The sequence below is a fragment of the Hordeum vulgare genome, chromosome 4H (assembly GCF_904849725.1).
Source record: "Hordeum vulgare subsp. vulgare chromosome 4H, MorexV3_pseudomolecules_assembly, whole genome shotgun sequence".
NCBI lineage: Eukaryota > Viridiplantae > Streptophyta > Magnoliopsida > Poales > Poaceae > Hordeum > Hordeum vulgare.
Genome location: NC_058521.1, coordinates 553,140,410 through 553,158,573, shown reverse-complemented (window position 1 = coordinate 553,158,573; position 18,164 = coordinate 553,140,410). Strand labels below are relative to the sequence as shown.

Here is an 18,164-nt window from a genome sequence, read left to right as displayed (position 1 = left end):
TAGGTTTGACACACGAAAACAAAGATTCTAGAGGAGACACACCAAGCACTTTAAGATCTTCGTGATTTGCATCACTAGAACGCACCCTTTTAAACCATTCATGCCTAGCGCGAATTTGGGCGGTTCTTTCTTTGCTCTCATTCATGGGGACACACATAGCTTTCAAAGTTTCATCCAAGTTGACCTTGGGAGGAGCACATCTAACTTTCAAAGCATCAATATCACAGGACATCCTATCAACGCTCTTAGCCAAATCGTCTATTTTGAGTAGTTTTTCCTCTATAGACGCATTGAAAATCTTTTGAGACTTGATGAACTCTTTGATATTACTCTCTAAATCAGAGGGTAATTTGTTGTGATTTCCATAAGTGTTGTTGTAGGAATTGCCATAATTGTTAGAGGAGTTACTAGGAAAAGGCCTAGAAACATAGTTTCCTCTAAAAGCATTGTTGTTGCCAAAATGTTCCTACCAACAAAATTCATGTCCAAACTAGTGTTGCTACTCTCAATCAAGGAAGATAGTGGCATGTCATTAGGATCTACAGTAGCGTTTCTACTAGCAACCAAATTCATCAACTCGTCCATCTTAGCACTAAGCGAGTTAATTTCTTCTATAGCGTGTACCTTTTTGCTAGCAGGTGACCTTTCAGTGTGGCACTGAGAGTAGTTGGTCATGATATTGTCTAGGAGTTTTGTAGCGTCTACTAACGTGATTTCCATGAACGTTCCACCTGAGGCGGAGTCCAAGATATTGCGAGAGGCGAAATTCAAGCCAGCGTAAAAGATTTGTATAATCATCCATAAACTCAAGCCATGACCGGGACAATTTCTAATCATAAGCTTCATCCTCTCCCAAGATTGTGCAACGTGTTCATGATCAAGTTGCTTGAAATTCATGATATCATTACATAAGGAGATGATCTTAGCCGGCGGAAAATACTTGGATATGTAAGCATCTTTGCACTTATCCCAAGAATCAATACTATTTTTAGGCAAAGAAGAAAACCAAGTTTTTGCGCGATCTCGCAACGAGAAAGGAAAAACTTCAACTTAATCACGTCATTATCCACATCTATTTTCTTTTGCATATCGCAAAGCTCAATGAAGGTATTGAGATGGGATGCGACATCTTCACTAGGAAGGCCAGAGAATTGCTCTTTCATAACAAGATTCAGCAAAGCTCCACTGATTTCATACGATTCCGCACTAGTGGCGAGAGCAATCGGAGTACTAATAAAATCATTATTATTAGTGCTCGAGAAGTCGCAAAGTTTGGTATTTTCAGCCATGATGACTTCAACAAACAAACAAGCACACAAGCAAGCAAGAAAACCGGCAAAGAAAAATGGCAAAGGCAAAAGAAAACGGCAAAGGAGAAAGGCAAATGAAAACGACAAAGGAGAAGTGGGGGAGAGGAAAACGAGAGGCAACTGGCAAAAAAGTAAATGCAAGAGATGAGTTTGTGAGACCTACTTGGATAGATCTCTCCTTCCCCGACAACGGCGCCAGAAATACTTCTGCTACTGCAACAAAAGACCTTCCAACGGCGCCAGAAATAGGAGTGTTGACGGGAGACTGTTCTTGTCTTGATACTCCTCAGCAACGGCACCAGGAATCCTTCTGCTACGGCTACGCCTTAAGGGACTTCCTAGGCAAATATGCAAAGGATTTCCCCCGTGGCCTTGGAGCCTTGTGTTGGTGTTCCCTCGAAGCGGAAAGGGTGATGTAGCGCAGCGGTGGTAAGTATTTCCCTCAGTTTGAGAACCAAGGTATCGATCCAGTGAAGGAGTATCACAAGTGCGTGCACAAACACAAAAAGCCTGCTCCCAACACTATGAAGGGGTTGTCGATCCCTTATAGATTGTTCGCCAAGTGAGAACTGAAAGCAAGAAAGTAACAAATCAAAGTAAAAGCGAAAGTGGAAACGATAGATGTGAATAGACCCGGGGGCCATAGTGCTTACTAGTGGCTTCTCGCATGAAAGCAAGTTGACGGTGGGTGAACAAATTACTGTCGAGCAATTGATAGAACCGCGCAAAGTCGTGACGTCATCTATGGCAATGATTATATTATACGCATCATGTCCAAAACAAGTAGACCGATACTTTCTGCATCTACTACTATTACTCCACACCTCGACCGCTATCCAACATGCATCTAGTGTATTAAGTCCAAAAGAACAGAGTAACGCCTTAAGAAAGATTACATGATGTATATGGACAATCTCATGTCTACGACAAAGCCCACCTTGTTACCCTTGATGGCAACTACACGATGTGTGCCTTGCTCCCCCTACTTTCACTGGGAAAGGTCACCGCACAGTAAGAACCCAAAACCAAGCACTTCTCCCATTGCAAGAATCATAGATCTACTTGGCCAAACAAAACCCAAGACTCGGAGAGACTTACAAGGATATCAAATCATGCATATAAGAAATCAAGAAAGACTCAAATATATATCATAGATAATCTGATCACAAATCCACAATTCATCGGATCTCGACAAACACACCGCCAAAGAGGATTAACACCGGATAGATCTCCATGAAGATCATGGAGAACTTTGTATTGAAGATCCAAGAGAGAGAAGAAGCCATGTAGCTACTAACTACGGACCCGTAGGTCTGAAGTGAACTACTCACGAGTCATTGGAGGGGCGATGATGTTGATGTAGAAGCCCTCCAACTCCAAAGTCCCCTCTGGCAGGGCACCGGGAAGGGTCTCCAGATGAGATCTCGCGGAAACAGAAGCTTGCGGTGGCGGAAAAGTATTTTCGTGGATCCCTTGATTTTTTTTCTGTATTTTAGGGAATACATAGGCGAAGGAGCTAGGTCAGGGGGGCACCAGGGAGGCCACAAGCCTGCTGGCCACCGCCCCCCTGGTGGCGTATGGGGGGCTTGTGGGCCCCATGTAGCCCTCCTGGCTTGGCCCTCAAGCCGCGTGATCTTCTTCCGTTTGGGAAAAATTTATTTCGGGGATTTTATTCCGTTTGGACTCCGTTCCAAAATCAGATCTGAAAAGAGCCAAAAACACAGAAAAAACAGGAACTGGCACTTGGCACTGAATTAATAAGTTAGTCCCAAAAAAGATATGAAAGGTACATAAAACATCCAAAGATGACAAGATAACAGCATGAAACCATCAAAAATTATAGATACGTTTGAGACGTATCATTGCACATCAACAACATTTTTCTGGCGCCGTTGCCGGGGAAGGGATAGTTATATTCTCTGAGTCACTTGGGATTTATATCTGCTGATCACTATGAAGAATCTGTAAGATCCAAAAACCAAAGTCTTGCCCTCAACTACGAGGGGAGTTAAGGAACTGCCATCTAGCTGTGCACTTGATTAACCTTCAGTTATGAGTAAGTTTGCAACATCACCTCCTGCTAGAAATCTTGATATGTCGCCTGTGCTTGATGATGCTTATGATGCTACTGTGCTTGATGATGCTATGCCTGATACTGCTAGAGTTGCTATGCTTGATACTGCTTTGCCTGATACTGCTAGAGATGCTATGCGTGATACTGCTATGCATGATGCTATGCTTGATACTGCTTTGCGTGATGATGCTAGAGATGCTATTTTTCCTGATGATGCTATGCTTGATACTGCTAGAGATGCTACTTTCCCTGATATGCCGCTAGGGGTATTCCTTGATGCTCATATTGCTAGAGTTACTGCCAATGCTCGTGATGCTTCTGAAACTGCCGATACTATTGAGATAGAACCTGCTTTTGCTCCTTCTAGATCTAGCTCTCCTAGATATGAATTGCCTGGTATACCTGAGGGTTACGTTATGGAGGGAGAGATAGCTGAGGATTTTCTTGCGTGTAAGGATGCCTATGACGCTGAGAAATTACTTCTCAAGTGGAAGGAAAAATCTTTGAAAGCTAGGATGAAATACGACCCGAATTTTTCCACTTCACGTATCTTTATCACCGATCAGGATTATGAATTCTCTGTCGAACCTGAGGTAATCTCTCTAGTCGAATCTGATCCTTCCCACGGTTATGAGTCTGAGACGGTCGTAGCCCATCTTACCAAACTACACGATATAGCCACCCTTTTCACTAGTGAGGAGAAGATCCGCTAGTACTATATCCTTAAGATGTTTCCTTTCTCTCTAAAGGATGACGCTAAAGCCTGGTTCACTTATCTTGCTCCTGGATGTGTGAGTAGTCCCGAGGATATGGTCTACTACTTCTGTGAGAAATATTTCCCTGCCCATAAGAAGCAAGCTGCCTTGCAGGAAATATACAACTTTGCTCAACTCAAAGAAGAGAGTCTCCCACAAGCTTGGGGGAGGCTCATCCAGCTACATAATGCTTTGCCTGATCACCCTCTTAAGAAGAATGAGATACTTGATATCTTCTACAATGGACTTATCGATGCCTCTAGAGACCACCTAGATAGTTGTGTCGGTTGTGTTTTTAGGGAACGAACTGTAGAACAAGCTGAGATCCTACTAAGTAACATCTTGATCAACAATAATGCTTGGACTATTCCCGAACCACCTCCTAAGCCAACTCCGAAGAAAAGAGGTATTCTATTCCTCAGTCCCGAAGATATGCAAGAAGCCAAGAAATCTATGCAAGAGAAAGGCATTAGATCTGAAGATGTCAAAAATCTACCACCTATCGAAGAGATCCATGGTCTCGATAACCCGATACAAGTAGTAGAGGTGAATTCTCTGCGTAGGTTTGATGAGAGTGATATTTCTTTTGACAAACCTGCTAGCTTATGCTTTGATGAATTTGACAACTTTGTTGCCAAACAACAGAGTTTCATTGATTATGTTAGCACACATTTGGAACAAAGTACTCGTATGCTTAGTCATTTAAGTGCTTGTGTAGACAGAAATGACAATTATCTGAAGCTTCTGAGTAAACATGCCTCTATGATTACTACTCAGGTAGAACAAATACTTAAAGCTCAGAATGACTTGCTCAATGAATTAAATGACAACTCTGTCAGAGTGATTACTAGAGGAGGCAAAATGACTCAGGAACCTTTGTATCCTGAAGGCCATCCTAGGAGAATTGATCAAGATTCTCAAGGAATTAATGCTGATACACCCAGCCATCCTAAGAATAAGAAGAAGGATGATAGAAACCTACATGTCAGTTCACCAAATGTTGTCACACCTGAAGAACCAAATGATATTTCTGCGTCTGATGCAGTAACACAATCTGGTGATGAACATGAACCTGGTGACAATATGGACAACGATGTTCATAATGATGCTCAACCTAGCAATGATAAGGATGTGGAGATTGAACCTACAATTAATCCTGATAACCCACAACCTAAGAGGTACGATAAGAATGACTTCACTGCTAGGAAGCATGGTAAAGAAAGGGAGCCATAGGTTCAGAGACCTATGCCCTTTCCTCCTAAGCCATCCAAGAAAAAGGATGATGAGGATTTTGAGCGCTTTATTGAAATGATAAGACCCGTCTTTCTGCAGATGCGGTTAATAGATATGCTCAAAATGTCTCCATATGCCAAGTACATGAAAGATATCGTGACTAATAAACGGAAGATACCAGATCTTGAGATCTCCACCATGCTCGCCAATTACACTTTCAAAGGTGGAACTCCTAAGAAACTTGGTGATCTAGGAGGGCCCACTATACCTTGCTCCATTAAAGGAAACTACGTAAGTACTGCCCTATGTGACCTTGGAGCCGGTATTAGTGTTATGCCGCTCTCTCTTTATCGTAGACTTGAACTGGATAAGTTGACACCCACTGAAATCTCTGTGCAAATGACCGACAAATCAACTGCTTTCCCTGTCGGCATTTGCGAGGATGTGCGTGTTGTGGTTGTTAACACCACCATCTTAACAGACTTTGTTATCTTGGATATTCCCGAGGACGATGCCATGGCTGTCATCCTCGAAAGACCCTTTTTAAACACTGCAGGGGCTGTTATAGATTGCAACAAAGGCAATGCCACTTTCCATGTCAACGGTAATGAGCATACAGTGCACTTTCCGAAGAAACGATATCAAGTACATTGCATCAATGCTATCGAAAAAACTTCATCGATTCTTATTGGGAGCTTCGAATGCCCTATTCCTCGTGTCAAGATGAAGTATGATTTGCTTGCTGGGGAGATACATATCCCCATTGAGCTGACTTAGTGGCTATTCGAAAATTCTCCGTTCTCTTTTACGATTCGAGAAGGTTTTGTCATGAGGATTTGATCAACCCCATTGACGGATTTCTTTCGATGACCATGAAATGGATGAATCAAAGAGTCACATACTTCTGTTTTAAGCTTTCACTTTCTGTTGCTTAGAAGAAAAATGATAGATTTAGTTTGTTTTTCCCTGTTTCCTGTTTTAGCGTCCCAGAGAAAAGTACCCCGAAAATAAAAGTTCTGCGATGGTCCTAAAAATCTAGTATGATTTTTTCTAGAATATTTGAAAAATACTGGGACCCAGAGCTTGCCTGGGGGCCACACTAGTGGGCCACAAGCCGTGTCACCGCGGCCATCCCCCTGGCCGCGGCAAGCAAGCTCGTGGGGCCCACAGGGACCCCCTCCACTCATTCCAGCTCCCATCCTCTTCTTCTACCTCCAGAAAAAATCGTTTCGCAACTCAAACCCGTGTTCTTGCTCATTTGGCTGTGATTTTCGATCTCCTTGCTCAAAGAACCATTCTCCAAACCGTTTTGGGGAAATTACTCCTTGGTAAGTGACTCCTCCATTGGTCCAATTAGTTTCTACTCTAGTGCTTTACCATTCGCGTATTCTTGCTACCTTGGTGACCCTGTTCTTGAGCTTGAAATGTTGATTTTAGCTGGTGCCAAGTAGTTTTAGCGCGTGATACGGTCTCTAGACACTAGTAGGAGTAGTTGCTACAAGGTGTGGTTGGCCTTTATTCACTTTTCTCTTGAACTTCAAAAAATTTAGCAAAAAGAAATTATGTTCAGGAGGAAGTTTCATGGTGGTTCCTCAAGTAAGAAGGGTCCCCGTCTTTCTATTCTGGAGCACGATCCTTATCAACTAAGGGACGCACCAGTGCAACCATGTGAATGGCCTTCCGATGAGTTTATGATCGAAGCAGGCTTCAAGGATGAGTTTGATACACTTGTCCGCAATGCCGGTTTAGAAGAATTCCTCTCAGATAAATGTGAACAATATGCTTTGCTCACTACCTCTTTCGTGCGTAGATTTAAATTTTCAGTTGGCCGTGACTCATCCATACTGTTTGATCTGTATGATAAATCCTACGCCATGGATTTGGAGGATTTCAATAGGATTTGCAAAATACCCGATGGGGGTAATCTTAAAGATCCTGCTAAGTCTTTGGTTAGAGATTTTGTCTCTAGTACAACTGTTGGAGAAACTAGAGACATCACGCAAGCTACCATAGGAAGCATTCATTTCCCTGCCTTGTACTACTTTGCCCTCTTCGTAGGTAGATGCATTAACGACAAGGTTGAACATTGTCACCTATGCGCATCCGACCTTAGTATCCTTAAGAGCGCAGTGATGGGTGACAAAAGCTTCAACATGGGAGCTATTATAGCAAGGAGGCTGAATAAGAATGCTATTGATGGGGATATCTTTGGCGGCATCTATGCCACTCGCATAGCAAATTTTCTTGGAGTACCCATCCGCGCAGGAGATCCCCCGCTCCATACAGCTTTCCTTGACCGCGTTGCTTTGACACGCTACCAGTTCCTTGAGAGGGATGATGAATCCCTCCTATACCGATTGATATTTAACCGGCAGCGTGTTTTCCATATTACCCTTCCTGCTCCTGGTTTATTTGACTTTCAGGTAAAACGGAGATACTACATAACCATAGGAGAGACAGAGGAGTATGAGAGGGAGGCGACGGCTGCTCGTCTCCGTGAGGCAGCTATTCAGGCAGTGGCTGCAGCGCTCCCGTATAACTCCGATTATGATTTTGGGTATCACCCGGACCAGCCTTGGGAGTAGACCAAGCTTGGGGGAGTACGTGTTCTCACCGACCTTACATTCATGATTATGCTTTCACTTTGTTAGTCGGTGTTTACACTTTGCCACTGTATTATCCATGCTAGTTTATTTTCGTTTTCTTGTTTTCTTGTTTTGTGTCCTCTTGAGAAAATCCAAAAAGATTTTCCTTTCTTCTTTTTCTTGTTGGGAGCTTTCCCATGTAAGTACTTTTCTTTTTCTTTGGGTCAAGGTAGAAGATATTGGTTACAATGTTTAGTGGATCTCGCATGCATACCTGTTTAGCTTTCAAAGAGCCATATTATTTTGTCTTCTCCTTTGTGTTTGCCTGCAGATTCAACTTAGTCCAATGCACGAGAATTCTTATTATTGTTCACATCGTTCGATCGTGCAAGTGAAAGGCAATAATGATGATATATGATGAAGTGACTGAGACTAGAAAAGCTGGTATGAACTCTATCTATTTTGTTTTTGTAAATATGACTAACTTGTCGTCCCAGATTCAGCTTTGTTGTGAGACAACCATGTTTGCAATAACAACTTAGAGATCGTAGTTTCTGATGCCATGCTTACTTAGCTAGGAGCTTATAATGGTTTGTCTTGAATGCCAACATAGATTTTGAGATGACTATGATGTAGTATGATAGGATGGTATTCTCCTTTGAATGATTCAAGTGGCTTAACTTGGCGCATGTTCATGCATGTAGTTGAAACAAAATCAACATAGCCTCTATGATGTTCGTGTTCATGGTGATTTATATCCTGTTCATGCTTGCACTCAATGATAGTCAAACTCATTGCATCTTGATGACTGTTGTCGCTCTCTAGTTGGTCGCTTTCCAGTCTTTTGCTCGCCTTCACTTGTACTAAGCGGAATACTGCTTGTGCATCCACTTCCATAAACCCAAAAGTTTTTCCATGGCAGTCCACCATACCTACCTATTTGCGGTATCTACTTGCCGTTCCAAGTAAATTTGCATGTGCCATTCTCTAAACCTTCAAGAAATAATCTGTTTTGCATGCCCGAACCGCTCATGTGGTGACATGAGGCTATTGGTATCTTCCATGTTAGGCGTGTTATCCTCGACATGTGTTTATTCACTGTCATTCACGAGAAAGGGGACGGTAATTGGAATGCCCAGTTCCACGCTTAAATCGAAAACATAACTGTAAAACAAGACTCCCCCCGGATTGATGTTAGTATGGACGGTACCCGAGGATTCGGCTAGCCGTGGAGTGTGATTGATTGGTGGTTGGGGAGTTAAAACTTTACTTTTCTGTTTGGGAACCGCCTATAGCATGTGTAGCGTGGAAGATATTGAGAACTCTTGGTCATTGCGTTTACAATGAAAGCATGCCACCCAGAATTATTATCTCTGTTTTCAAAGCTTGAGCTCTGGCACCTCTGCAAATCAATGCTTCCCTCTGCGAAGGGCCTGTCTATTTATTTTCCCGTTGAGTCATCCTCTTCTTATAAAAGCACCAATTAGAGAGCACCTCTCTCATTTTTATGCTTTGCTTTTGATTGATATTGAGTATGACTATGACTGGATCTTCGTTGCTATGAATTACAATGTTTAGTGAGCCCTTGATCTTTGAAAGTGCTCTGCATTTATGTTTTGCGGTCTCAGAAAGAGCTAGCGAGATACCACCTATTCATATTGCATCATGCTTGTTTTGATTGAATTGTTGGTATCTGAAACTCATTATTATTTGCTCGCTAGCTGATTATGCCATTGATATTAGTTTATCGTGAGACCTTTGTGTCACTTGCTTATGTGGTTAACTTGTGATCTTGCTGAAATTCTGGTCATGAGTTAAACATAGTTGCAACAACAAGATCAAACAGAGTTTGTCAAAGTTTTTCTTTCTATTTCAGTTTGTCAACTGAGTTGCTTGAGGACAAGCAAGGTTTTAAGCTTGGGGGAGTTGATACATCTCCATCGTATCTACTTTTCCAAACTCTTTTGCCCTTGTTTTGGACTCTAATTTGCATGATTTGAATGGAACTAACCCGGACTAACGCTGTTTTCAGTAGAATTGCCATGGTGTTGTTTTTGTGCAGAAATGGAAGTTCTCGGAACGTCCTGAAAATTTACGGAGAATATTTCTAGAAAATATGAAAAATACCTGCGCAAAGATCCACCGGAGGGGACGGGCCAGTGGGCCACAAGCCGTGTCATCGCGGCCACCCCCCTGGTCGCGGCAACCAAGCTTGTGGGGCCCACGTGGCTCTGCTGCCCCCAAACTCGGCTCTATTTATTCCCTTTCGTCCCGAAAAAATCAGAAGAGAAGATTTAATCGCGTTTGCGATACGGAGGCGCCGCCACACCCTGTTCTTCATCTGGAGGGCAGATCTGGAGTCCGTTTTGGGCTCCGGAGAGGGGAAATCGTCGTCATCGTCATCATCAACCTTCTTCCCTCTCCAATTCTATGAAGCTCTTCATCATTCGTGAGTAATCTATTCGTAGGCTCGCTGGGCGGTGATTAGTAGGATGAGATCTATCATGTAATCGAGTTAGTTTTGACGGGGATTGGTCCCTAGTATCCACTATGTTCTGAGATTGATGTTGCTACTACTTTGCCATGCTTAATGCTTGTCACTAGGGCCCGAGTGCCATGATTTCAGATCTGAAATTATTATGTTGTCACCAATATATGTGTGTTTTAGATCCGATCTTGCAAGTTGTAGTTACCTACTATGTGTTATGATCCGGCAACCCCGGAGTGACAATAACCGGAACCACTCCCGATGATGACCATAGTTTGAGGAGTTCATGTGTTCACCAAGTGCTAATGCGTTGGTCTGGTTCTTTATTAAAAGGAGAACCTTAATATCTCGTAGTATCCTTTTGGACCCCGCTTTCACGGGAGGGATGGACAATAGATGTCATGCAAGTTCTTTTCCCTAAGCACGTATGACGACACACGGAATGCATGCCTACATCACATTGACGAACGGGAGCTAGACACATATCTCTCTGTGTTATAACTGTTGCATGATGAATATCATCCGACAAATCACCGACCCATTGCCTACGAGTTTGTCCCACTGCTACTGTTACTTGTTTTGCTCTGCTGCTGTTACTACTGTTGCTGCTACTGTTACTTGTTGCTGTTGTTACTTGCTTTGCTCTACTGCTACTTGCTACTGCTGTTACTTGCTACTGTTGCTACTTGCTACTTCTGTTCCTTGCCACTGCTGTTACTCGTTACACTGCTGCTACTTGCTACAATACTTTTCTGGCGCCATTGATACAACAGTTAGGAATAGTATGTCGTCAACAGATCGTTTCTGGCACCGTTGTTATCATACTACTTTGTTGTTGACACTTTGCTTGCAGATACTAATCTTTCAGGTGTGGTTGAATCTGACACATTCAACTGCTAACACTTGAGAATATTTTTTCACTTCCCGTCGCGCGAACCAACAAATTTGGGTTGAATACTCTACCCTCGAAAACTGCCTCGATCCCACGCGCTGGTGGGCTATTGCAAGACAATTTCTAATTGTTGAGCAATTGGGAGCATCTCTTTTCTGGCTCCGTTGCCGTGGAGGCATCAAGTCAGGAATAGTTGCACATCAACAGTGTCACACCTTTTGGATACTTATTGTCTGGCTTCATGACAGAGAATCAATAGGGACAAATCATCTATTTTTTTCAGTAAGGCTTGTCCACAGATTGTGAAAGAGGCAATCAATGGCTACGTGCATGTTCCCAACGAATCCTTGAGTGACAAATACCTAGGGATGCCAACTGACGTTGGACACTCAATAAAGGGATCCTTTAAATATTCGAGTGATCGTGTATGGGATAAGATGAAGGGATGGATGAGAAAGTGTCTCTATGCGGGAGGAAAAGAGGTACTCATAAAATCAGTGGCTCAGGCAATTCCGGTCTTCTCTATGTCATGTTTCAAACTTCCTAGAGGTCTATGTGATCATATAAAATCCACCATAAGGAAGTTTTGGTGGGGCTGCAAACAGGGGGAGCGAAAACTTGCTTGGGTCTCTTGGGAAATAATGACACAACCGAAATATTTAGGAGGGCTTGGATTTAGGGACTTGGAATTACTTAACCATGCATTACTTGCAAGACAATCTTGGAGAATCATGCAAGAACCTTCAACCTTGAGTTCAAGGATTCTTAAGGCGTCATATTTTCCCAATAGGACCATTCTTGAAGCTGAATTGGGGTCTCGTCCGTCTCAGATTTGGAGGGCCATCATTGAGGGCTCGGACATGCTTAACCAGGGAGTTATTTGTAGGATTGGTAACGACCGTACCACCAACATTTGGGAGGATAACTGGATCCCCAAAGAAACACCACCAAGGCCCATAACCTCACTAATACCGAACCCTCCGAACATGGTCTCAGATTTGCTGCTGTCCGCAAGTGCATCATGGAATGTAGACTTGGTTCGTTCAATTTTCTTACCAATTGATGCAGAAGCTATTCTGAAAATCCCGGTGTGCACCAGCAATGTGGAGGATTTTTGGGCCTGGGCTCCGGACAAGAAGGGTAAATTTTCGGTGAGTTCAGCTTACAAGTTCCTAGCAAAAAGAAAGCTTCAGCGAGAGAATTGGCTGGAGGGAATTCGAGGTTCATCGATTTTCGAAGTCGAAGAAAAATCTTGGACGTCCCTCTGGAGTCGAAAGGTGCCATCAAAACTCAAAGTCTTTTCGTGGAGACTCGCTAGGCACTCGCCACCTACGACCGATGTTTTACATCATAGGAACATGTCCACCCAAGATGCTTGTCCCCTCTGTGGGTGTGAGGATTCATGGAGACATGCGCTTCTTTCTTGCACAATGTCTAGAAGTGTCTGGGCATTATCAGATGAGGAGATGGTGGAAAAAATGGTCGACAATGAGGAGCCTAGAGCTAAACACTGGATGTTCGAGCTCTATGACACACTGGACTTAATCACTAAATTGGCGGTGACTCTATGGTCAATCTGGTATGCACGAAGGAAAGCGACCCATGAGGGTATCTTCATAGTCCTATGCAGACTGTAGCTTTTGTGAATTCCTACATCCATGATCTGGGGCTAACTCCGATCAATGGCACACGACAACCTCCCATTGTTCGTGACCCTGTTGACGCCGTGGAAAGGTGGCTCCCCCCTCGAGAGAACTATGTAAAAATCAATGTTGATGGAGCGATGGCAAGGAACAAATATAGATGAGCGGTTGTTGCGGTATGCCGTGACCTAGGGAGCTTACTTAGGCTCGTCGGCTGTAGTCCTTCAAGGTGTGTTTGATCCAGTGATTTTGGAGACCTATGCATGCAGGGAATCTCTATGGCACAGGATCTCGGTCTTGAGAGGATAATGGTGGCTTCATATTGTCAAGGGGTGATCAACGATATCAACCAAGGGATAGGTGACCCTCATGCAGCTATCATTCATGAAATAATAGGGTGCAAATCTAGCTTCCCTATGTGTTATTCCTCTTTTGAACGTAGAAATTTTAATTTCGAGGCTGATAACCTCGCCAAGTTCTCCTGTAATCTAGGATTAGGTAGACATATTTGGTTTGACAATCCTAATGACCCAAAGTTGTATCTATAAATATTCCTATTGAATCAATAAAGCTTGGCGAGTTTTCTAAAAAAAAGCTTGTCTAGAAAAAACCTAGTCAAGCATAATAAATTTCGGATTTACTCAAAAACAAAAATAGATTTCGGATAATAATAGAAACAATTAAAGGAACTTGGATTCCGCACGGCGTGAGACTGACAGACGGAGCCCGGGTGGGCAACGACTCCCCGAGCAGCAAAGCATCGCATCTCGTGCGACACGAGCACGACGACAGACAGAGCCCTCGACCGGACCAACAAACGAACTGTGCCTTGCCTGCGACTGCGAGCGAGCGAGCGAGCGAACCGAGGAGGACAGCGCAACCGCCGGATCGATCCGCCCCCTCCCCCTCCCCGCCGATCGCCACCGCTCCCCGTCGACTTCGCGCGGACCCGGCCGAAGGCGCCGGCCATGGGCTGCTCCTCCTCCGCGCCAGGTCGGTTCGCGTGCCCCTCTGCCCCTCCTTCTCGATGGGATTCGCCGGGCACGCTCTGATGCCGCTGCTGTGGTCGCCCGAGCTTAGGTCGGAGGTTCGGTGATGTTCTGTGGGGGGTTTAATTTGGACCTCGATTAGCGCCCCGGGCCACGGCGTCGGTCGTTCGGCCGCACGCACATTTTCTTAGTTTCTAGGGTTTGGAGCGCTGCTTAGTGGTAGATTTGTATGATTGCTTGGAGCGGTGCGTCCGCGGTCGGTATGTGGGTGCGTATCAGTGGGGATTGGGAGAGTTTGTAGCTGGGGCAGAAGAATTAGGCGCTTGCTCACTTTAGCGTCATGTTTGAGCACACACCTATTTTTGTCTTTCAGCTAGAAGCACTGGAGGGCTGAACAATATCAACGGTAGCTCTTCCGCCACCGATTCAAACGACTTGCGTGCCAAGGTACTCCTTCTATCCTTTTGGCTGCCTTTATTCACATTGCTTGCGGTATCAGCACAAGCAATTGTATTGTGGTTGTGCATTCGTACGACATTAGAGCCACCCCATTGTACGGTACGGTATTATAGACAGGATGGCCACTTTCCAGATTCAGATATACGAAATCCCTGAAACAGCATTCCAAACATAGTTCCCCCCCTGCAATCTTCAGTAAAATACATTAGAAATATGTTAATTGCGGTTGTATTGTCTACTTGTTTGTACTGTAACACCTATATTTTCTGGCATATGTGTGAAACATGAAATAATTTTATTGTGGAGAAGCTCTAGTATACAAGGTGGGAAATATGTAATTGCTCAGCTCAATATTTGAAATGTAGGATATCTTCGGTCGTACTGGACTAATTTGTTTATATCTGTGGCGAATGTCGAATGAAATAAAAGGCTGTCAACTGCTCTAATTAATTCACAATTGTTGTGGTCTAATGAGCATATCGGTACCACTATTCTGAGTAATACTCATGCTTCCAATATGTGCATACATTTAGCTTGTTTCGTGTGTGTGTGTTTTTTTTAATAGGCATAGTCCATGACCAAGGTGCTGCATTACGCTTGTTTGCATGTTATTGCAATCAATATAATCCACATGGGATGTAAGCTTTACCATTTGTTGCAGTTACATGCTTTGTGTGAAACATTTTCTCATTTTATATAAAATATGTTACAGTAGTCTTGTTGTTTAGAGCGACTCCTATTTTGTTCATTCTGTGAATGTGATTCTCTCTTGATAGTGGGACGTCTGATATAACAGAAGCAGAAATATTTCTGCACCAGAGTACCAAAAGAACAACAAACCAGAAACTAGCAAACCTACTTAAGAGAGCAAAAACCTGAGCCAAAAAGAAGAAATGAACTAGAAAGTTAGCAAACTTGGTAGTTGCTTCGTATTTATGCATATGGATGATTGCGCACTCTGTTTATGTCAATCAACCCATTCATTGCATTGTTGGCACATTTTACTGTGCCTAATTATAATTTACGACTCTGTTTGATGTTTCCATTGTCTTCATGCTGCAGTTGGTATTGCTCGGAGACTCTGGTGTTGGAAAAAGCTGCATCGTTCTTCGCTTTGTTCGCGGTCAGTTCGATCCAACTTCCAAGGTGACTGAGCTGCAAATGAAAATGTTACTTCCACCTTAGATCAATTCCCTCGCTCCACAGGCTCCATTGTTTTTTTTAACTTATTTGTAAATAATTTTAGGTAACTGTTGGTGCATCATTTTTATCACAAACATTGGCGTTGGAGGATTCGACAATAGTGAAGTTTGAAATCTGGGATACTGCTGGACAAGAGAGGTACATATCTGGTGCTCTAGTTATCCTATAACGTTAGGATCATGTCGTTGATGAAGTGAGAACATTGTTTATCTTTTCTCCACAGGCTTAGTAATATGTCGCATGAGTTTTTTACTTGGTTGCACCCACTTGCATTTCTTTTTCAACCAATAAATCAGGGCTAATGTGATAACTTTTCAATTTTAGATATGCTGCCTTGGCACCTCTTTACTACAGAGGAGCTGCTGCTGCGGTTGTTGTCTATGACATAACTAGCCCAGAATCATTTAAGAAAGCACAATATTGGGTGAAGGTAATCAATGCTAAGCCTCTTTATTCTGATGTTTTACATGTCGATTTTGTTGGTCTTTCCTTCAGTGCTGGATTTGTATATGTGCTCAAAACTCTACTGTAATGAAGGCCTGTATTGTACCGTAAGACTGCTGATAGACTAGAAATATATTGGAGATTACCATCCTCTATTTGAAGAATTACCACTTAACAACATTGGAAGTGAGCATAATCGAAGTGCTTGCGATTTACTTCTGCGCGGACCTTGCAAATATGATTATCATCTTATTTTGTTGATTATATTGGACTATCATAGAGTTGTGAATTCAGTTATCCTTCCCACTGTTTTATTTTTTGTCTGAGACTGAATTGTTTGTATTGATAATTTGCTTTTTCTATTTCGTATCCTGCAGGAACTTCAAAAACATGGTAATCCTGGTATTGTCATGGTTTTGGTTGGTAATAAAGCTGATCTACATGAAAGTCGAAGCGTACCTTCTCAGGTACTGTTTTACACTTAACAGTGAAGTTGGGATAATAAATATTTAATGTGCTTTAGAAATATCTGAGGACACTGTACACTTTCTGTAGGAGGCACAAGAGTATGCAGAGAAGAACAGTATGTTATTCATGGAGACGTCAGCAAAAACATCTGATAATATAAATCAAGTATTTGAGGTATGCCCTCAAGAGTAGGCTATTTATCTTTGCGTCATGCAAAAGTGTAAAGAAACAAGGAAAGTTAGCAACATAACAAACACTGATAAACTGATAATTGCTATTGGTATTCTTGCAAAGCAATCATGCTAGTAGGAAGCAGCATAATATATCCTTGAATTCCTTGAATTTTCGAAGTTTCCCGTGAAACAAATCATTAGGATCAATCATCAAATGGAAAGAAACTGCATCAGATCATCAGTGTCAATCCATAACCATCTCATTTTGATATGCTCGTTCTCAGTTGAATTTTGGCAGACAGTATGACGTACATGTTCTTCCAAACGATTCATATGTGTACTTTTTTTGTTGTCGTCAACACACCTAATAATATTTTGTTCATGGGACAGGAAATCGCGAAGAGGTTGCCCAAGCCAACAACGTCTTGATAAATAAATAGCTCTCGTGTACTATATTGAGATGGAGTGACACGCGCAAGTCTGTACCATGTAATGCATTTAAATGCTCGAGGTTAAACTGAGCATTTGATTGGAAATTGAGGATAATGTAAAGCTAGCTTATATTTCATCGTGTTAAGTGCAAGTATTGCGCAAATAAATGGTGTTAACTGTGGATAGATCTTCTGGAGATGGTCCATAGCTTGCCTAGCTGTTAAATTGCTGCCCATAACTCCAGTATAAATATATTTATTAGATCGACCAAATAATAATATCCATATTTGTTACCCGCAAAATATAATAATAATGGATGCTACCCATCATCTGACTGATCCTCTCCCTTTATAAGTCGCCTTGTGCGTTGTCTGATGCGAGGTTTCAGTCGTTGGATTATTTCACACACGCCGCAGGACCCCTTGGCCTCCCCGCTTGCAACTACCGGCAGCCATGTCAGCCAATAGCCTTATTCTTCGTCGCCGTAAGTAAATACGTAACTAGGAATATGAAAAATTGCATTTTTGAAATTTGCAATAGTGCGGTGGGCGAACGACGGGAATTGAACCCGCGCATGGTGGATTGACAATCCACTGCCTTGCAGGCAGCCCAGCGACGATTCTATATGGAAAACTCTTATCTTTCACCGGCGGATCCGGACAATCAGTCCACCGCCTTCTCATCCGTCGATCTTTCTCCATCCCGCATCCAATGATTTTTTGAAGCTGGGTAGTTGTTTCACAAACTGCCTAGTCCGTGCCTCCGCATCGGCCTTGGCCCGACGACCTCGCGCCGTTGTCTGCGTGGAGCTCCGCCGCCGGCCTGTTGCGGCCCTGCGCGCCCTCCGTCGTCGGCCCACCGCGGCCCTGTTGCCCGCCCGCGACCTAGTCGACCTGCCATGCGTCCCTCCGCCGTCGGCTTGCTCGCGGCCCTGCCGCCACCCTCCGCCGCCGGCCTGCTCCACAACTGAGTTCTGCAACCCGATCTTTGTTGCAAAAAATTTCTGCAACACGATA

At 43.2% G+C, this 18,164-nt stretch overlaps 1 protein-coding gene across 1 annotated transcript; it reads left to right on the top strand.

Annotated features, from left to right (window-relative positions):
* The first annotated feature begins 13,757 nt into the window (after positions 1 to 13,757).
* LOC123449464 (ras-related protein RABF1) lies at positions 13,758 to 17,333 on the top strand. The gene is made up of 8 exons (XM_045126701.1): positions 13,758 to 13,973; positions 14,343 to 14,416; positions 15,491 to 15,574; positions 15,675 to 15,769; positions 15,956 to 16,061; positions 16,453 to 16,542; positions 16,631 to 16,717; positions 17,107 to 17,333. Exons 1-8 carry the CDS (start codon positions 13,949 to 13,951, stop codon positions 17,143 to 17,145), a joined length of 600 nt encoding a protein of 199 aa, XP_044982636.1. The 5' UTR covers positions 13,758 to 13,948; the 3' UTR covers positions 17,146 to 17,333.
* Positions 17,334 to 18,164: the final 831 nt, after the last annotated feature.

What these genes read in the sequence shown, in the direction of transcription:
- LOC123449464 (XM_045126701.1), top strand. Translation starts at nt 13,949, where the DNA reads ATGGGCTGCTCCTCCTCCGCGCCAG. An exon ending in CTGCTCCTCCTCCGCGCCAG is followed by an intron (nt 13,974 to 14,342) that starts GTCGGTTCGCGT and finishes TTTGTCTTTCAG; the next exon opens with CTAGAAGCACTGGAGGGCTG. An exon ending in ATATAAATCAAGTATTTGAG is followed by an intron (nt 16,718 to 17,106) that starts GTATGCCCTCAA and finishes TTCATGGGACAG; the next exon opens with GAAATCGCGAAGAGGTTGCC.